The sequence below is a fragment of the Emys orbicularis genome, chromosome 16 (genome assembly GCF_028017835.1).
Source record: "Emys orbicularis isolate rEmyOrb1 chromosome 16, rEmyOrb1.hap1, whole genome shotgun sequence".
In the NCBI taxonomy this organism is placed as follows: domain Eukaryota; kingdom Metazoa; phylum Chordata; order Testudines; family Emydidae; genus Emys; species Emys orbicularis.
In genome coordinates, this window is record NC_088698.1 from 781413 (window position 1) to 802956 (window position 21544).

General features: G+C 51.2%; 1 protein-coding gene across 1 annotated transcript; it reads right to left on the minus strand.

Moving 5' to 3' along the window:
- Positions 1-916: 916 nt before the first annotated feature.
- Positions 917-16585, minus strand: LOC135890524 (coiled-coil domain-containing protein 157-like). The gene is made up of 9 exons (XM_065417944.1): positions 16448-16585; positions 14906-15614; positions 13797-13874; positions 12537-12757; positions 10619-10838; positions 9753-9926; positions 6270-6430; positions 1507-1595; positions 917-1187 (listed from the first exon to the last, which is right to left on the minus strand). Exons 1-9 carry the CDS (start codon positions 16583-16585, stop codon positions 917-919), a joined length of 2061 nt encoding a protein of 686 aa, XP_065274016.1.
- Positions 16586-21544: the final 4959 nt, after the last annotated feature.

A 21544-nucleotide genomic window follows, 5' to 3' on the forward strand; every position in this document is an offset into this window, starting at 1 on the left:
TTCCTAATATCCAACCTAGACCTCCCCCACTGCAACTTGAGACCATTGCTCCTTGTTCTGTCTTCTGGTACCACTGAGAACAGTCTAGGTCCATCCTCTTTGGAACTCCCTTTCAGGCAGTTGAAAGCAGCTATCAAATACCCCCTCATTCTTCTCTTCTGCAGGCTAAACAATCCCAGTTCCCTCAGCCTCTCCTCGTAAGTCATGTGTTCCAGACCCCTAATCATTTTTGTTGCCTTCCGCTGGACTCTTTCCAATTTTTCCACATCCTTCTTGTAGCGTGGGGCCCAAAACTGGACACAGTACTCCAGATGAGGCCTCACCAATGTCGAACAGAGGGGAATGATCACATCCCTCGATCTGCTGGCAATGCCCCTACTTATACAGCCCAAAATGCTGTTAGCCTTCTTGGCAACAAGGGCACGTTGGTCGACTCATATCCAGCTTCTCGTCCACTGTAACCCCTAGGTCCTTTTCTACAGAACTGCTGCCTAGCCATTCGGTCCCTAGTCTGTATCAGTGCATGGGATTCTTCCATCCTAAGTGCAGGACTCTGCACTTGTCCTTGTTGAACCTCATCAGATTTCTTTTGGCCCATTCCTCTTATTTGTCTAGGTCCCTCTGTATCCTATCCCTACCCTCCAGCGTATCTACAACTCCTCCCAGTTTAGTGTCATCTGCAAACTTGCGTCCCCCACAAGCTGACCGCCCTGACTCCAGCAGGTGGCCCATCCCAGTTAGGGAGCAGTGAGTGGCAGAGAAGCCCTGGGCTCCCATGTGGCACAGCCCTTTTGCGGCTCTTTCACTGTCACAGACAGCAGCCCTGCACTCGGAGGGAGCCTTGGGGATGAACAGTAAACAGCTTTATTTGTGTCCCTAGCTGAACACCTCCAGCAGGGGTTGCTCTCCTGGGGTTCTATTTCTGGTGGTTCCTGGGGCTGTGAGCTGAGCGGGCCTGGACTCTGGCTGCGCTGCCTTTCCCTTTCAGTCTGGCGTAAGTGTTGATGGTCGAGTTCTCGACTGGAAGAGAGACGCAGGACATTGCCTTCCACGTGGCCTCTGCGGAGGATGGCTTTAGATGGCTGCTTGGCGGTCTCTGGAGTGCTGTGCTCTGGCTGCTGGCTTGGCCACTCGCAAGCCGATGGGGCACTGTGCTGCTTGGAGGTCTGTGTGCGAGGGCAGGGTTGCTGTAGGAGAAGCAGGACAAGGCATTAGAGATGCAGCCCCTGAGGCAGGGAAAGTCACATAAGAATGGCCCTACTGGGTCAGACCAAAGGTCCATCTAGCCCAGGATCCTGTCTTCCGACAGTGGCCAGTGCCAGGTGCCCCAGAGGGAATGAACAGAACAGGTAATCATCAAGTGATCCATCCCCTGTCACCCATTCCCAGCTTCTGGCAAACAGAGGCTAGGGACACCATTCCTGCCATGCAAAGTCTCCATGCAAACCAAGCCCTACAGCTCCTCGCTGGGGAGGGACGGGGGGTGTTTAGAGCAGGCCTCCTCACCCTGTGGAAGCCTTGTGGGGGTCCATCATGCCGTCCTTGGAGCCAGTCCTGGAGGAGGAGCAAGCCCAGAGCTGGGTCTGCGGGATGAGCTGGGGAGAGGAGAATTCAGGGTTAGAACCTCTCTGGTCACTGCTTGATGCTGGGAGCTCCCCCTGCATCTGCAGGAAGCCATGACTGGGATGCATCAGAAAGAACATTCCTGCCCATCGTGCACCTCGTTCACGGCGCTATCATGGCTGGTGTCTGTCAGGGACTGACTGAGAACTGGATGGGTGACATCTAGGCCCCAGAGGCCTCCAGTGCTTGTGGGTGCCTGCGTTATCTAGTGTCAAGTGCTTTCCTTGCTCTGGGCCCAAGGAGCTCCAGGGTGTGAGGAAAGTCTCTCCTACCATCTGTCTGGCGAGAAACCACTCCATTCTGGGCTTAGTCTTCTCCCAGCTGGAGGCCGTGGCTTTGGATGCTCCTGTTTGATGACCGGAATGGGCTGGGCCATCGTGGAAAGGGCCTTGCACTGACGAGATGACTGAAACTTGGCCTTGTGTAGAGGGCCAGCCCAAGGCCTGTGCTCCACTGGTCCAGAGACGTAGGGCTAATTCTGCTGGATCACCCCAGCAGGCTGGGACCAGTGCAAGAGACGCTGTCTGGACACAAGATGGAAACTGGTCTCAAGAACAGACCTTTACTGTTGTTCTTGTCTACACAAACCAAGTTCTCAACAAACCCGGTGTCAATCTCCCTTGCAATAGTCCACCATGCACTGAGCACCCCTGTGGACCCTGCTGCTGTGGACTAACTGTTCCACAGAGAGCTCTGATTCATCCTGTTTCCATGCAAAGGGAGTTTGTGCGCAGCAGGCTAGGGCAAGGTAGATTCACACCCTGACTTGCTGCGAACTTGGGCCTGGTCTAAACCTAAAAATTAGACAGACCTGGCTAAAGCTCTCAGGGCTGTGAAAAATTTTGCACTCTGCAAATCCTTCCGTTGACCTAGCTACCGCCTCTCGGAAAGGTGGCTTAACTACATCGATGTAAAAGCTTCTGTCAACGTAGGAAGCTTCTACGCTACAGTGGCACAGCTGCCATGCTGTAGCTGCTGAAGTGTAGGCATGACCTTCGTGTTCCTTTCAACAAGCCCTGAGCCTGATTGCTATGGCCCATGACCGGACCACACAGCCTCCCCACTGCTGTAATGCTGGGCTCATCTCCAGGAAGAGGCTCCAAAAGGCCCAAGGTTTTCTTTCAGCTAGGACTTAATTCTTAGCAGCTGTGGGCATCTCCCAGCAGCAGTGCGCTAGGAGCAGGGTGCTGACACGGAGGCTACCATTGCAGAGCTTGTCACCTCTTCAAACATGCTGCGCCTACCTCCCCATTGCCTTGCTCCTTATCCAGTGCAAATGGGTGTGAAATGCTCCCCGTCTGGTAGCATTTGGCACTGGTGAAAGTGACAGCGTAAGGTGCAAGCCAATGGTGAGTCAGGCCTGCCGAGTCTCATGCCTTCAGCCTATTGCTTGCTCTTTTAACAAGGAGAATGTTAAACCAACCCTTCCTCGAGGAGGCAGTCTACAGAACACATGATGCAACTGTGGCCCGAGGGATGGCACAGGCTCGGAGAGCAGCAGAGAAGCAGAAGCACTTGCTAGAAAATATCTTACATTAATATTCTTCTGCCTTGATAATAGAGCTAAGGAACCCTTAATCACTAGGCTTGACTAACATGCAACTCCATCATCTGGTTGCAGCAGCCTTTTCCAAGAGTAGGGCTCAGGTTTGAGTTGAAAAGTGGGAGGGCTTAAATGAGAGGGGTGACCGTCCTATGTGCAATTACTGGGGGGCCTCAGTCTGGCCAAACCTGGTATTCTTATTTATTTGTATTGGTATAGCACTGTCCTGGTCTGTGCCGCCCCACCAAGGGGATCTCTGCCCCAAGATTTACAAGCTAAGTAACGATGAGTGGAGAGGGCCAAGTGTACAGCATGAAGGGCTGCTGTAGGGTGTGCCTGGGGGGCACTAGTAAAGCTGGGTGGAGAGGCCAGGATGGGAAGAGCCGGAGAAGAGCATTAGCTTTCTCTACAGCTCCTGTCTTACTGCTCCCTGTCCCGAGGGGTGAGATTAATTCCTCACTTTTGTGAGTTCCAAATGAGATCACAATTAAAGCTCAGACAGATGGACAAGCCCCCTAGCAGTGTTTCTCTAAAGGCCTGGACAGATCCAGTAGCATAGCTGGGAGGGAGCAGGGGGAGCGGCCGCTCCCACTGAGCACATTCCCCAAATGTGGCGCCTTTCTAATTTTTACACTCACTCAGGGGCGCTTCCCAGCAGGGGCGGCACATCCGGGTCTTCGGGGCAATTTGGCAGCGGGTTCTTCAGTCGCTCTGGGTCTTCGGCGGCACTTCGACGTCGGGTCCTTCAGTTGCTCCGGGTCTTTGGCGGCACTTCGGCAGCGGGTAATTCAGCGGCAGGGTCTTCAGTCTTTGGCGGCAAGACTTGGGTTTTTCTTTTTTTTTCTTTTCTTCGCTGCTTCGCGGCGGGTGGCGCCTTTTTTTGTGTTCGCTCCCCCTGCTGTTAGAACCTGGCTACGCCACTGGACAGATCCCCCCCCCCCCTACCCCTATGGGTTTTGGGTCAGGCGCTGTATGTGTCTTCGCTGCACTCCAGACAGGGGTTTTCTTTGCTGTTTGTCACTGAAAATAGCCGTAGTGTCCACGGCTACCAGAGAACCACTGCCCTGTGCATCTGGCCAGACATTTAGCTGGAAGGGTCTTCCCTTTCCAAAATCAGAGGGAAAAATGAGGAACTGGACTAAGCCTAGCAAAGAACAGACTGTACTGACAGTCAGACATGGCCTGAGCTATTGCAGTGTATTGCAGCCCATGTCCCGTTCCCAGGCAGAGCAAGGCATGGGTTCAGCAGCACTCATTGTCTGCTTTTCTATGCAGCCTCTAGGAGCCTGCTCTGGGAAGAGAAAGGCTGCTCTCACCACAGCCTACAAACAGCTCCCTGGTCATGGGAACCCCAGGGCTGCCCTTAGGCTTTTGCTTCGACTGAGTGAATGACTCTATTGTAACTCCTAATTCTGCTGGGCCTGCTGGCGCTCAGCCAGCGCAGTGAGCATGCCTAGAGCCTGGTTTGGCAGCATGTGCTGAGCAGAGCACAAGGGCTTACGTGTCACATGCTAATGTGGTGCTGACCCACTTCAGCTCAGCTGCTCGCTCTTTCACGTGCTCTGCCAGGGCCTGGGAAGAGGGGTCAGTCCTAGCACCCACTGCTCGTTTGCCAGCACAGGGTTTTGTTTGTGAAATACAAAACTGATGCTAAACTGACTCAGCCCCAGGGAAGGACCCCAGAGCCCCCCTGTGATCCCAGAGCCCAGGATCGGCTCCAGGAAGGACCCCAGAGCCCAGGATCAGCCCCAGGAAGGACCCCAGAGCCCAGGATTGGCCCCAGGAAGGACCCCAGAGCCCCCCTGTGATCCCAGAGCCCAGGATTGGCCCCAGGAAGGATCCCAGAGCCCCCCTGTGATCCCAGAGCCCAGGATCGGTCCCAGGAAGGACCCCAGAGCCCCCCTGTGATCCCAGAGCCCAGGATTGGCCCCAGGAAGGACCCCAGAGCCCCCCTGTGATCCCAGAGACCAGGATTGGCCCCAGGAAGGACCCCAGAGCCCCCCTGTGATCCCAGAGCCCAGGATTGGCCCCAGGAAGGGCCACAGAGCCCCCCTGTGATCACAGAGCCCAGGATCGGCCCCAGGAAGGACCCAGAGCCCCCCTGTGATCCCAGAGCCCAGGATTGGCTGCAGGCCCACATGAAGAATATTAATACAGTAATTGCTCTCTGGAACAGGCGCCATGCTCAGCGGAGAGCCTTGCTCACGCCCCCCGCCTAGGCCCATGCTGGGGAAGTGACAACAGAGATTTCCAGACTTGGGTTATTCAGGAGACCTCAGTCCAAACGCAGTGGCTCTTTAGATCCAGTTTTCCAGCTGAGCCAGCTATAGAGCAAGGAAGTCATGTGACTTCCACCCAAGGCCTCACAGCAGTTCTGGCACATTCCAACAGTCTGCACTCATTTCTATTTTAAATTAGAGCCCAGACTCATACTGGTTCTGACCTACAGCTGTGCTCTTGTTACTAGACTGCATTGCCGCAAGGGGGAATGGAATGGGGCATATAAGCCTCACTGAGAAGTACAGGGAGGCAGAATCAAACCTTCAGCTGTAGAGAACAGAGGTAGTGGGATTAGTCCTGGAGCACAGGCTGTGTGAAAATGGTCCTGTGCTTCTAGCCCCCAAGAACAGTGGGGGGGTGTCCCTCAGCCCCCATAGGGATCACGGGACGGATCGCCTATTCCTCAGCTTTCAGGAGCCACAGGACACGTCTCCTATTCCCCAGCCCCAAACGGGATAGGTCAACTATTCCCCAGCCCCACCACCTCCAGGAGCCACAGGACGGGTCTCCTATTCCCCAGCCCTAAAGTCTACTCAGAGTGGGATGTGTCCTAAGTCCCCCTGTTGTACAGTCTCAAGGGAGCACAGGATAAGCCTCAATTCCCCCATCCCCAAAGTCTAGAGAGACCATGGGATTGGCCTCCAACCCCTCTGCTCCAGAGTCCCAGGGGCCATGGGATGGGTCACGGACCCTCCATGTCCAGTAGGGATCCCACTGTTGCACTGACCCCCGATTCTGCCTGCACTGCCAACTGCCTATTGATATTTCAACAGCTGCCCCCCTTGCACTGAGAGGTGCCCTCTCCACCTGTGGTCAGACTCACTCTTAACACTCCTTGCTGGGCCGCTTCTTTCATTTTGGCTAGTGCGGTCCTGAGCCGCGAGTTCTCTTCCTCCAGGACACTGATGCGGATGTTGTTCGCCTGCAGCTGCTTTTCCATGTCATCAGCGATGTCCCCAGTGCCTGCAATGAAACAGGATTCCCCTGCACAATGGGGCAAGGGGAGTGGGTGTGCACAAATCCTCTGGATACAGCAGGGCTGGTGCATGCATGCGTGCATGTCTGTCCCTAACTCCTCCTGAGAAGGACATTCCCCTTTGCCTCCTGGCACTGACAGCCCTGGAGCATGTGCAGGTAACCACTAGTAATTCTGTAAAGCAATGGTTCTCAAACTTTTGTACTGGTGACCCCTTTCACACAGCAAGCCTCTGAGTGCGACCCCCCCCCCCAATAAATTAAAAACACTTTTTATATATTTAACACCATTATAAATGCTGGAGGCAAAGCGGGGTTTGGGGTGGAGGCTGACAGCTCGTGACCCCCCATGTAATAACCTTGCAACTCCCTGAGGGGTCCCAACCCCCAGTTTGAGAACCCCTGCTGTAAAGCACAAGCAGACTGGCTGGTCCAGTCCTCTCATGTAGTCTAGGAACGGTAATTATGCCACAGACATTGCAGGGCCAAAGCAGAAAGGATGCAGCAATGGTAGCGAGAAAGCTGTACTCTCGTTAACCAGCATGTGATTCCTCTGGTAACTAAAGTGACCGCTTGCGAGTGCAGGGTCTGTGCTGTGTGTAAAGCAGTGGGGAAATAGAGGAGGAGGAGTGGGAGACCAGCCTCCAACCAGTGACTTTCCCATGGGTACAAAGCTAGGAAGAGAAATCGTATCCCAGGGGCAGCTAGTCACAAGCCACATGTGACACAACCCTCCTGTGATGGGGTGTTCACCCCACACTGGCATTGAAGGGGTTAAGGTGGCAAGGAAGGCCAATTAGCCATAGGCTGCACCTGTGAGGGAGCTAACTGACAATGATTCTAATTGAGAATGAAGTTCACCTGGGCAGGAACGGGTGGGAGACTCTACAAAACTGAGGAGCTGAGGCTAGCAGAGGTGGCAGGGAGACAAGCCTGCAGATGCACCCCTGATACAAGGGGGAGAGCAGGAGCCTGAAAAGGCAGCACAGGAAGCTGTCCAGGGAAGGAGCAGTAAAGTCCAAGAGAGCACAGACCTGGACTGTGGGTTTGAGGGTCCCTGGATTGGAACCTGGTGCAGAGGGTGGGCCTGGTTCCCCTACCAGCTGCTGTGGGAGTGGTGCAGTGGAGATGGAGACTGCCTGAGACTTTGTGGGAAGAGACTGATGAGACCCCAAAGGGGAGGATGATGGTGACTTGGCCAGAGAGAGGCTACAGCTCCTGATGAGTGAGAAAGGCTGTAGAGCAAGTGACTGAGGCAATGGAACAGACTATGGTGAGCTAATTCCCCAGCTGAACCAGGAGGAGGCACCGCTGAGCGGTGAGTAGCACATCCCATTACACCTCTGACCCTGCCATGCTACTCTGAAGGACAGCAAGAATTGCAAGGGTACTCATTCTTAGCTGAAGTTTGTCTCTGCCACTTTGCCAGGATATTGTTGTCCTCACTAATCTCCCATTGTGCCCATCAGCCACCCTCTAACCCAGGGGTTCTCAACTTTTTTCTTTCTGAGCCCGAGCCCCCTCCCCCTCCAAACATGCTATTAAAAACTCCATGGCCCACCTGTGCCACAACAATGGCTTTTCTGCTTATAAAAGCCAGGACCAGTTAGGAGGTAGCAAGCAGGGCAATTGCCTGGGGTCCCTGTGAAGCTAAGTTGCTCAGGCTTTGGCTTCAGCCCCCAGTGGTGAAGCTCAGGGCCCTGGGCTTCAACCCCATGCAGCGGGGCTTCAGCTTTCTGCCCTGGGCCCCAGTGAATCTAACATTGGCCCTGCTTGGCAGACTCCCTAAAACCTGTTTGAGGCCCCCCAGGGGACCCTGGACCCCTGGTTGAGAACCACTGCTCTAACCCACAGCCCTCACCCATACCCAACACTCATTCAACTGTCTGTCAGTGGCTTCTGCACTTCACCTCACCTTCTGGGCATTAGTGTCAGCACTGGAGACCAGGCTGTGTTCTTGAACCATAGACCAGTCTCAGCTCCAAAGGGCCAGCCATCTTACCTGGGTGCCCAGCAAAAGTCTCCCCTGGAAGCATGCTGTTGGCTTCCCCTTTTAGTGACGTGACATCCCACCACAAAGTGGAACATGCTGAACAAGTGAACCGAGATGCATCCTCCCCCACCCCATTACATTCAAGCAGCTTCCACATGTCCTCAGACCAATCTCTTCCCTTAGCTGGAGGCTTTAGGACAGACTCTTTGGCTGATATGGTCACTTAGTACCTGCACCAGCTGCATCCCACGCCCACACTCCAGCACTAGGGGCATGTGAGGCCAATGGGTCCTATTGGGTGATGGAGGTGGGCTGGGAGGAAGAAGGGGACATGGTAGAGTGGCGCTCCACTGGCATAAAGTCATTGACTACCTTACACTGGGACTAGGCCTGCAGGGTGGTGGAGCTGATGCTCACTTCCTGAGGATGCTCCCTCCTTCCCTGCACCAGACCAAGCTTGGATACAGTGGAGAACTGAGCTCTGTTATAAAAGGACATGGGGTAGCAAGAGGAACTATGGAGGGCTGTGCCCAGTTACACTTCACTAAGCACCATGCAACCCGTCAACTGCAGAACATTGGGGTAGGTAGGCTGCTAGCAGAACCTTTCCAGGTGGAATTATCTTGTCCTGCTGTACTAAAAACATGCCATCCTGATCTGCAGGGATGTTGTGTGACCAGAGGAACCTCTATTCCAGATCCTACCAGACATCTCTCCTATGGACACATGGCCAAGATCAGCTGTATCTGACTGTTAGCCAAAGGTGGGTTTAGGGGGATGTAGACAGAATCATAGAACATCAGGGTTGGAAGGGACCTCAGGAGGTCATTTAGTCTAACCCCCTGCTCAAAGCAGGACCAATCCCCAGACAGATTTTTGCCCCGATCGCTAAATGGCCCCCTCAAGGATTAAGCTCACAACCCTGGGTTTAGCAGGCGAATGCTCAAACCACTGAGCTATCCCTCCCCCCCCTCCAATACACAGCTGCAGTCTGTAAAGGGTTAAGATGACCCCATGACTCTATGCTATGTTATGGGTCACATCTCATAGTCACTTGTCTCATGGGCGATCCCTCTGGACTGCAACTCTGATTTTTTTTCAGTGGGATAGTTTTCTATGTTTAATTGAAAGTCTGATTTTTATATTTGTGTAATTCTAAAACAGCTGCTGGAATCACACACTCCCATGTATATGAGCTGGGGGATACGTGCCCTCTAGGGCACTCAGTGCATGAGCACTATTGAGGTGGGGGTGGGAGGGTAGAAGTCTGTTGCTGTCCATTCTGGTGTGTGCTACCCCCTCTTACTGTCTGCTGCCCCACCCCATGCCCTCTCTTACTCTCAAACTGCGCCTCAGCAGGGATGTGGAGGTCTGGAAAGGACACCAGCAGCCTCTCCCTCTCCTTCAGCTCCTGGAGCAGCTCATCCAGCTCGGAGATGTTCCTGAGTAGTTCGGATGTGGACTGCTCGAAGCTCAGCTTCTCCTGCTGCAGGTTCTCCATTAGCTGCTGCACTGGACAGGAAGAGTATGGCTAGGTTTCATCAAGCTCCTTCCCTGCTGTGGTCCCAGCTCAGAGTGATTCTGTCCAGGGGAGAGGGAGGGGGAGGGGGGTGCTGCAAAGTGGCTAGGAGGGGAGAAGAGTTCATCATGCAGCTGTAACATTGCCTTCAGGGCTGAATCTGATCTCCTTGTCCAGTGAGCAGCACACCAATGTGATGAACCATTGGGTCTCCGTGTGATGTGGGAGCACCAGCACCAGACAGAGATGTGGCACTTGTCCTGGAATGCCCACACCTTCAGTGCCTAACAGGGCTCTGCTGAGAGGGCCAGTCCCTGAGGCCCCTGCTCCTTGCTTGGAACAAATTCCCATCAGTCAGAGGGAGAAGGACTGAGTAAAATGGAGTAGCATTCTTAGGAGTGGCCCGGCGATGCTAACCATGGACAGACGGCCTGGCTGAAGCCAGTGCAAGAGGAAGCCATCTCAATGCTCTTCACTGTTTTCTCAACCCTCCATCATTGTGCAGTGTAGCCTGTTCACCCTCATCCCACCCCCAAGCACACTGGCACTCCATGGTGTACCCAAGGGGGGGCATTCATTCTGAACCCCTTAATGGCCCTGAGCCCCTTAATGGCCCCCCTCCCCCACTGGAGCTCAGCAGTTCAGCTCTAGCTCCCCTTTCACTGCCTCTCAGGGGAGCCCCTACTGCTGAAGGAACTCCTTGCTGCTCTGGGGACATTAACGCTGACCTGCTGGGCTTCGAGCTGGCCCTGAACCTGCCGCTTCTCAGCCTGTGTCTCCTTCAGCTGTTGCTCCAGCTTAGCCTTGTCGTCCTCTGCTTCGCCTAGGCTGGCCCTCAGCTCCTCACACTCTTGATCCAGGCAGTCCAGCTGTTGCAACAGGGCCCTCTGCTTGGCCTGGAGCGACTTCACAGAAAGAGGAAGGCAGATAATATGTACAGATGTCACCCTCAGCGGCCCAAGTACTTTAAAGCAGGAAGGGTAATAATAAAGAAGGGGGGCAAGAGTGTGCGATGGGGGGAGGCAAGAGGAGCCTACCTGGGTGTTCAGCTTGGCCCACATTACCAAGGAAGTGTGTGACCCACTAGTATGCCACAGCCTGTGACATAAGCACCAACTCCGTGGGTGCTCCGGGGCTGGAGCACCCATGGGGAAATATTAGCGGGTGCTCCGCCCCCACCAGCAGCCAAGCTCCCCCCTCCTAGCCTCCTTCTCTCCCCCCCACGTGGCGTCCCTGCTTTCCTCTTTCCCCCCCCCCCCCCCCCGTCCCGCCTAACCGCTGTTTGGCAGTGCTTAGGACTTTCTGGGAGGGAGGGGGAGGAGCGGGGACATGGCGTGCTCAGGGGAGGAGGCGAAGAGGCAGGGCAGGGACAGGGACTTGGGGGAAGGGAGTGGAATGGGGGTGGGAAGGGGGTAGGGCTGGGGTGGGAAGAAGCGGGGTGGGTGGGGACTTTGGGGAAGGGGTGGAATCGGGGTGGGGCAAGGGTGGTGTACGGGTGGGGGGGGTGGAGCATCCACTGGGCAGAGGGGATGTTGGCACCTGTGATATGTGTAGGTAGCAGCAGAGGGCACCAGAGAGTTTCCTCTGCCTGCAGCACCAAATGGGCACCGGTGGGCACAGTTGCCAACTTTCACATGGTAAATAAGCACCCCGAATTGCACAATAAGCCAAAAATCAAGCTAATCCCATTTCAAAACAAGGCCAAAACAAGCCAATCCCTAAGAACCCCAATACTCTGTGACTAGATCCTCCCAGTGTGCAGTCTGGGACCATGGTGGGCCCGTTGTGCACCCCTGATTCTCTTCCCCCACCTTGCCCCTGCTTGCTGGGAGCTAATAATAATAAAAAAAAAAGCAACAAGCTACAAGCCAAAAACTAGCCAACAAGCAACTCACAAGCCAATTAAGCCAAAAACAAGCCCAATTTCTGCAGTTTTTTGCGGGTTTGGCATGTCTGCCAGTGGGCCTGGTTCTAGGGGAGATCAGGCTTCTCCAGCTTTCACCAAAAGCATGGGGCCCTGTCCACCTGTGCCTAGAGCGCTCCCTGGAATGCTGGAATTGATCAGTGGCCATTTTCAAAAGTGAGCTTGTTACTGACAGCAAGATGCCCCTGCGCTGAGGGTATGAAATAGGCACAGAGGGGATACTGACGAAGGTAAGTAAGTTGCAACCATCCATCAGACAGGCTGCTTTCAGAAGGCAGCTCCCCCGCAGGTAAGGGTGACGGTGCACAAGTAAGATGGCAACATTGCTCAGGTGCACAGCTCCTCTCTACCTGTCCGATACTCACCTCTTGAACAAAGGGATAGCACAAGGTATTGCCAGGGAAGTACAAGCAAAGCAGGGCGGGGAGGGGAGCAGGAACACTGAGCTGAGCCCTCAGCTTCCCACAGAGACCCTGTTTACAATCCTGGCATAAGTCTTAAATGAAAACAAGGCTGGGCAGCAGCAGAAGGAGCAGAACAGAAGAGACGGGATGACGGGAGAGGTATGGATAGAGCAGCATGGACCAGGACCAGCCAGAGATGGCCTAGTGGAGAGTAGAAAGGAGTTAGATTCGGGTAAGGTAGGGAGCAACAGGTCCAGTTCCTCCCATGGCCACACCTCCTCATGCCTGAGCATGCTTTCCACTTTGGCCTTCTCCTTGTCCAGCTGGGTGGTGGCCCCACTGAGTGCGTGGCTTGCGTTCTCCAACTGGCTGGTTAGCAGCTGCACTTGGTCTTCCAGCTTCGTCATCTGGCTCTTGTGGGCCATCTTAGTCCTCATCTCCTCCAGCAGGGTGCTTTTGGTCAGCTCTGTGAATACGCAACATCCTGTAACCAATGCTGTGGATGGGGGGAGCTCATAATGGGGGAAATGGGAAAGATGGGCTCTTCCTTCCCCAGGTTCCATGATCCTGTGGGAAGTGGATGAGCGAGGGGAGAGGAAGCTTTCTGGCATGACTTAAATTCTCTAATAGATCCCCTCCCAGAAGGCTAGCCACCGTCCTCACCTGGGCCTGCAACCTTGTGAGTCCCAACACATGGTGCTAGCACCCCAGGGCAAACACATTCATGTATCAGCCTGGTAGACAGGCTTCACTGTTAGTCTTTAAGGGCCACACTGTGGCTGGCTCTGCATGGGTGCATGAGATGGGGGAAGGTGGCACATGGAGCCTTCCCCTTGTGTAAGCAGGAAGCAGAGAGATTGCATCATGCTGGCATTAGTCTTCCCAAAGCCACGGGCCTACCTCTGTACCAAGAGCTGGCTTGGTGCAGGGGGAGCACTGCTATACCCATCTGATGGGTGGCAGAGAACAGTCAACCAAGAGCCCTGGGAGGAATTTTGGAAGTCAGCCAGGAGTCCATTTGTGGCTCCCACTGCAGCACAGCTTCTCCCCACAACCTGTAAGGAATAACCTAGCCCCAAGGCTTCTCTTCCTAGGTATTTCAAGTTTGCTGTTCCCTGTGCTGAAGTGGCTGAGATTCTGAGAGGCTCATGGGATCTTGCCCCAGCCCCCAGGATTCTCCCTAGTGTGTTACCTGGGCAGTGGAGGTTAGAAGGCACTCAGATACTACAACGATGGAGGTCATTTCATAGATTCATAGATTCTAGGACTGGAAGGGACCTCGAGAGGTCATCGAGTCCAGTCCCCTGCCCACATGGCAGGACCAAATACTGTCTAGACCATCCCTGATAGACATTTATCTAACCTACAATGTATTTAAATACATTGGTGCTGATTCTCCTCTCACTTACGCCAGTGCTAATCGGGAGCGACCCCACTAAAGTCAACAGAACTACACTGGTGTAAAAACAGCGTGAGAGGAGAATAAAGTCTATGGATGAGATCAGTTGGATGGATGAGCCCATGAGAATTCTTACCCAGCTCTCGCATGGTAGCTTGCTGTGACAGCAGCTCTTCTTTCAAGGTGGAAATTCTCTCCTCCAGCACAACAGCTCCTAAAGCAACCAGAACAAACGACTTAGCAAGGACCTCCCAGGTCCTTTACAGCACTTATCTACACATAACAATCACACCATGGCATTTCTCATCAAATGAGTGCATCACTCTATGCTTCACAAATGGAGGAGCCAGGAAAAACGACATCGCTGATCATCTTTATTATTTACTGAACTTCTGGTCTTAAGATGCCTGACCTTCCAGCCAGAGGGATATGGAAAATTTATGTGTTTAAAAAACTCTTGAAAAAAGTTGTGAAATAGTTTTTCTGAAACAGATGTGACACATACAGAACACAGGATGGGATGGGGCCAAGGTTTTATTGACACTCATTAGGGTCAAGCTACATAATGCATCACTCATCACCAATGCCAGAATCCCAATAAACACTTCATATCATCACACCAAGTGTTTGGTGGGTAAAGAGAGCGAGAGAGAGATGTCACCCACTGGCACAGCTGCACCAACAGACTCAGGTCACCTGTATTCTCACTCTTTAGGTTGGTGAGGATCAGGTAGATGATCAAGCATATTGTGAAGATACCATATTGACCCCTAGGGAGGATTTCTCCCTCCCTTTGAATGGCCCCTTTATGAGCTAGTGAGTTAGATACATTACAGCAAGGCCTGTTGTACTGTTCTGAAAAGCCCCCCGCCCGCCCCATCAGCTTGTATGTAGAGCATTTGCGGCTTGCCAGGCGCAGTCAGCAAGCACTGATGACCAGAGGATGGAGAGCAGCAGGGAATAAAAGGACCCAGAAGGTGAGAGTGAGTAGGAAACAGCCACCCCTCCAGAAGCAGAAGTGAAGTAGGGAGTCTGCAATATCTGCCCTCTCGGCCACCAAAAATACAGAGAAAGAAGAGATTTGTGAACAGAAGAGTTAATTTAAAGGGAATAATCAACTATCAAGGGGTGAAATCCTAATCCCATTGAAGTCAATGGCAAAACTCCCACTGAGTTCCATGGGACTCTGGTTGTGTCTAATGAAAACACCTATTGACTAGGGACAAGCTGGGACTGGCACTGCACCTGTCCGTAGATCTTCCTTGTCCTTCTCCAGTTTGGCTGTGATCTGCAAATTCTCTTTGATCTTTTCCTCCAAGTACTGCTCAGCCTCCTTCCTCTGCCGTTCCTGGGTCTCCTTCTCCTTCTGAAGAAGCTTGTCAAAGTCCTCAATCTGCTTCCTCAGTTCATCCTTCTGTTTCTCAGATTCTTCCAGCTCTGCCTTCAAAGGGTTTATCAGCTGCATCAGCCCCCCAAGATGTTTGTTGATACGGGAGAGGTCTTTGCTCTGTTCTGATGCCCAGAAACTCATGTCCATAGCGGTGAGTGGCTTGTTGCCTAGGGTCTCCTCAACCATCTCTTGGAATTTGCCCAGGGACGAGGGGATGTTCTGGCTGTGGCAGATGCTGATGATGGCTTTACCGACCTCCTGGAGGCTGGCCTGGCCACTTGCACATGCATCACAGGGCACCAGAGATGACTCAATTGTTTGAGAATGGACACTACAGACATTCTTGGTGACACCATATGCAGACCGTGGCTGCGAGGTGTCTGAGAAATCACAGTCTGGCGCATGGATGGTTTGTGGTAGACATGAGAGGGTTGACTGGGCACTGGCTAATGATGCACCTGATTCTGAAATCATGGGTGAGCAGCTTTTCAAACGCTCATTCTCAGCTTTCACGTCTTGCAGGGTAGACTTCAGTGCAGAGATGTCCCTCCTGTTAGTTTTCTTCTATTAGAGAGAAAACATAGGAGAATGAAGACATTTGCTATTTTGCTATCACGTTTAAACAAATTATTCTCAACTATCTTCACAGAACAGATGCTCCAAAATTGGTCTGGAAAGCCTGTAAAATGGTGCCCATTTTTAAAAATGGAACACAGGAAACGGGAAACAAATAATTCCTCTAACTCAATAGAGACCCCTTTGCTTCACTGCTGGTGACAGGACCAAAAGTACAACACCAATAAAGCCTGACTGAACCCTGGCACATCCTCACTGGAGGGAATGTCAGTGGGAGTCTGCGATCAGGTTTGGTAGCTTCACCTTTGCTACATTTTTCTGAGATTGAATAGGTTCAAAGAGGGGCTACAAAGAGACCTGGCCGGATTCCCTTGGGAGGTGGTCTGGCAAATACTGGGACTATTTATCCTGGGAAAGAGAATTATTCCAGGGAACGTGACTGAGGAACAGTGTTAAGGTTGCAAAGGGGACAATGATTAGTGCCCCTTTTTTGCCCCATAATAGGAGAACAAAGGGTCACTTGAAAAAAGTAAGATAAATTTCAAACAAAAGGCATTACTTGATCACACTGCATGTAGGCAGCCAGCAGACCTCCCTGCTGCAGCAGGCCAGAGAGCTAAATACAGTAGCTGGATTTTAAAAGGGGCTGGCTAATATTTACAGCCATTAATATCATTTTAGCTAGTTCTGAGGATTAGATGAGGTTAATCAAAGCCCATGCTTCGAAGTGTAATCTGATCACTGAAGGTTCAACCACGATCTGGTTTAGTATAGCAAATCCTATATGACATAGGTCCCAGCATCGCTAGGGCACATCCTACCTCAGTCACTAGCTGCTGATGGAGCGCTCCCAGTTTCAGTGTGCTGTTCCAGTACTTCCTCACAGCCAGCCCAATGGACATGCAGGGTCCCACTGCCTGGGAGGGGGGCACAGCTTGTTCGCTGATGAGATTCTCCATGTAGCCTGTGAAGCTCTGAAGCAGCAAAAGCAGCCTTTTTTGACAGAAACAAACCGCGGCTTAGAGCTGCATGAAATTTCTCTCTGGGAGCGGGCTTTTTGCTGTAGGTCACTACTACCCTGCAAGTTGAGGAACGATATAAGGAGGTGGCCCAGGGTTAGCATTTGGCACACAAAATACCCCAGAGGGGAACCCCAGCTTCCTAGGCTGTTGAGGGGTGGAAACAAGGCAGAGGGACCCTCTGTACCCCAGGGGGCTGGACAGTCATGGGTCACCACTTGTGCAACTCTCCAGTTTTGGGTCACTCTATGGAGCAACATTCCTCCAAGTTCAGGGCCTGACTGTCCTCTCCCAGTGGCACAGGTTCAAAGCCATGCCCTCTGCATGTAGATGGGGTATGTGGGGGTAGGTCCCCCTTTGGCCCAGTGATTAGGCCTTCCACCTGGTGGGTGAATTCAAGGAGATCCTAAATGAGCCTTGTCATAAACATACAGCTAAGGGTAGCATAAAATCCCTCCTTACCCTGTAAAGGGTTAATCCCTCCTTTACCTGTAAAGGGTTAAGAAGCTCAAATAACCTGGTTGGCACCTGACCAAAAGGACCAATAAGGGGAGAAGATACTTTCAAATCTGTGGGGGAAGGTTTTTGTTTTGTGTTCCTTTGTGTTCTCTCCGGGTCAGCGAGGAACCAGGGCAGGGAAAAAAACATCTCCCTAAGCCATATCTGAACTAAGCATCTTTTATTACAGAAATAGTAAGTAATAGCAAGGAAATGTGTTAGATTATCTTTTGTTTTAGCTTGTGAATTTTCCCTGTGCTAAGAGGGAGGTTTATCCCTGTTTTTGTAACTTTAAAGTTTTGTCTAGAGGGGAGATTCTCTGTGTTTTGAATCTGATTACCCTGTAAATTACCTTCCATCCTGATTTTATAGAGGTGCTTCTTTTACTTTTCTTTATAAGAAAAGTAAAAGAAGCCTTCACAAAGGTAAAGCCCCAAAGCTCCCATACAGGCCAACCCCTCGGGCCCAGCCTTGAGAAGCTGCACTGAGAGTTACTTTTTTAAAATTAAGCACCATTTTACTTCAAGACGATGGAAAAAAGCACCTTCACTTCCCAAATGCCTAGTGATTAAGCCATGATTAAAAATATAAAACTGACATCTGTATTGATAACTATATATGCCAAAAGTCAATGCAGGCTAGTGGATGAGGTACTCAAGAAATGCAGTTCCAATCCCCGCTCTGCCATTCACTAGCTGGGTGGCATTGAGCAGCTGAGTTCACTTGTGCCTCAGTTTCCCAATTGGCAAAGCGGGGATAACAACACTCATCTACAATAAGTAAATGAGAGGCTGTGAGGATTAATTAGTTCATGGCTGTAAAACATTTTGAACAAATTAAGTGTTCTAGAAATACAAAGTAACTGTCAAATCTCTACTCACAAACCCTCTGTACATTGCACACAAAATCTATGTTAAAAGAACATTGTCAAGGTTGCAAAGTCAAGCACCCAAAAGTTAGGAAATGCCAAAATGAAGGTTGTCTGCATATTCTTAATTTGGCCCCCTTGTGCCAATGCACAGTCCTTAATTACATGATCTCCTGCCATTTTTTCCATAGAACCTCTGCCTCATTCAGTGTACATGATGCACAGTGCTCACTGGGTGAGCTGTTACTCAATATTTTGTTTTATCCTTGTTGTTCAATGTGTGGCCCCAGGCCTTGTTCACTGCACATCATTCAAACCCTGCTCTGAAGACTGAATTATTAATTTCCTCATAGACTTTTCTATGACGCTCAGCACGACAGTAGCTGCTGTGCAAACATTCACTTTTCTTCACAAGACTCCTGCAGAGCTGAGACACAGGGCAAAAGTATCCACTAGTTTTAAGTGCCCAACTTGAGACACCTACGACCTGATTTTTCAAAATACTTATTATATAGCACTTTAGATGTTCAAAGCACAGCTCCCATTGACGTCAGTTGCAACTGGGAGTGCTCAGCACTAATGCAAATCAAGCCCCAGGCTCTCATGTTGAGCACCCCGAAAATGAGGAGCACACTTAGGGACCACCTGTGAAAACTTTGGTTTAAGTGACTTGCCCAACACTGCATAGGAACTCGGTGGGAGAGGGAGGGATAGAATCCAATTCTCCAGGGTAGCATTCAACTCGCTGAACCACCAAGCCCTCCTTTCTCTTCCCACAATCCTCTGCCTCACTCACTAAACACCTTACGACTTCTTCCACAAATGAGACAACAGGCTCCTTCATTATACAGTCCTGATTCATCCCCAGAGCAGGTCCATTCTGTCCACTGAATGAGGCATGCACAGTCCAGTCACACTTGGGAACTGTGAGGGGATGGAGCATGCTCAGTCACTCTGTAGATATGACCCGTGCACAGTCTGGTCAGCACCAAAACCAGTGATGAGCTGGAGCATTCTCAGTGAGAATGGAATCTTCAGAGATTTTAGTTAAACTCTAAAAAGTCTCCACTGAGCATGTGCAAACTGAGATTTTTCAAGGACTTATAACAGCCAAATTTGGGCAGATTTTCATATGAAGAGCAAAAGGCACCTCCCTGACACAGGCCAAATTTCAAGTCCCTACTCCAAAGTATGGGGATGTCAGAATTTCTCAAAGGTCAACAATTGTTTTTGCCAAAACAACACATTTTCCCCTATTCTTGGAAATGGCTGAACCATTTTGGCTGAAACTTTCCCAAAAGATTTAGCCTGAGGCAGACATCCAATACAGGAAATTTCAGCTCAAACCATTAACATTTGGTAAATTTATAACTAACTAAAAACTCAAGTATCAGAGGGGTAGCCATGTTAGTCTGGATCTGTAAAAAGCAACAAAGAGTCCTGTGGCACCTTATAAACTAACAGATGTATTGGAGCATAAGCTTTCCCATCCCAACGTGTAGAAAGAATAGTAAATATGGCAGGCGACCAGCTTGGCTTAACAGTGAAATCCTTGCTGACCTTAAACGCAAAAAAGAAGCTTACAAGAAGTGGAAGATTGGACAAATGACCAGGGAGGAGTATAAAAATATCGCTCAGGCATGCAAGAGTGAAATCAGGAAGGCCAAATCGCACTTGGAGTTGCAGCTAGCAAGAGATGTTAAGAGTAACAAGAAGGGTTTCTTCAGGTATGTTAGCAACAAGAAGAAAGTCAAGGAAAGTGTGGGCCCCTTACTGAAAGAGGGAGGCAACCTAGTGACAGAGGATGTGGAAAAAGCTAATGTACTGAATGCTTTTTTTGCCTCTGTCTTCACAAACAAGGTCAGCTCCCAGACTGCTGGACTGGGCAGCACAGTATGGGGAGGAGGTGACCAGCCCTCCGTGGAGAAAGAAGTGGTTCGGGACTATTTAGAAAAACTGGATGAGCACAAATCCATGGGGCCGGATGCGCTGCATCCGAGGGTGCTAAAGGAGTTGGCGGATATGATTGCGGAGCCATTGGCCATCATCTTTGAAAACTCATGGCGATCGGGGGAGGTCCCGGATGACTGGAAAAAGGCTAATGTAGTGCCCATCTTTAAAAAAGGGAAGAAGGAGGATCCGGGGAACTACAGGCCAGTCAGCCTCACCTCAGTCCCTGGAAAAATCATGGAGCAGGTCCTCAAGGAATCAATTATGAAACACTTAGAGGAGAGGAAAGTGATCAGGAACAGTCAGCATGGATTCACCAAGGGGAAGTCGTGCCTGACTAACCTAATTGCCTTCTATGAGGAGATAACTGGCTCTGTGGATGAGGGGAAAGCAGTGGATGTGTTATTCCTTGACTTTAGCAAAGCTTTTGATACGGTCTCCCACAGTATTCTTTTCAGAGTAGCAGCCGTGTTAGTCTGTATCCGCAAAAATAACAGGAGTACTTGTGGCACCTTAGAGACTAACAAATTTATTAGAGCATAAGCTTTCGTGGGCTACAACCCACTTCTTCGGATGCATATAGAGTGAAACATATATTGAGGAGATATATATACACACATACAGAGAGCATGAACAGGTGGGAGTTGTCTTACCAAGTCTGAGAGGCCAATTAAGTAAGAGAAAAAAAAACACAGTATTCTTGCCGCCAAGTTAAAGAAGTATGGGCTGGATGAATGGACTGTAAGGTGGATAGAAAGCTGGCTAGATCGTCGGGCTTAATGGGTAGTGATCAATGGCTCCATGTCTAGTTGGCAGCCGGTTTCAAGCGGGGTGCCCCAAGGGTCGGTCCTGGGGTCGGTCCTGTTTAATATCTTTATTAATGATCTGGAGGATGGTGTGGACTGCACTCTCAGCAAGTTTGCAGATGACACTAAACTGGGAGGCGTGGTAGATACGCTGGAGGGTAGGGATCAGATACAGAGGGACCTAGACAAATTGGAGGATTGGGCCAAAAGAAACCTGATGAGGTTCAACAAGGACAAGTGCAGAGTCCTGCACTTAGGACGGAAGAATCCTATGCACTGCTACAGACTAGGGGCCGAATGGCTAGGTAGCAGTTCTGCAGAAAAGGACCTAGGGGTCACAGTGGATGAGAAGCTGGATATGAGTCAACAGTGTGCTCTTGTTGCCAAGAAGGCTAATGGCATTTTGGGCTTTATAAGTAGGGGCATTGCCAGCAGATAGAGGGACGTGATCGTTCCCCTTTATGCGACATTGGTGAGGCCTCATCTGGAGTACTGTGTCCAGTTTTGGGCCCCACACTACAAGAAGGATGTGGAAATATTGGAAAGAGTCCAGCGGAGGGCAACAAAAATGATTAGGGGGCTGGAGCACATGACTTATGAGGAGAGGCTGAGGGAACTGGGATTGTTTAGTCTCCAGAAGAGAAGAATGAGGGGGGATTTGATAGCTGCTTTCAACTACCTGAGGGGGGGTTCCAAAGAGGATGGAGCTCGGCTGTTCTCAGTGGTGGCAGATGACAGAACAAGGAGCAATGGTCTCAAGTTGCAGTGGGGGAGGTC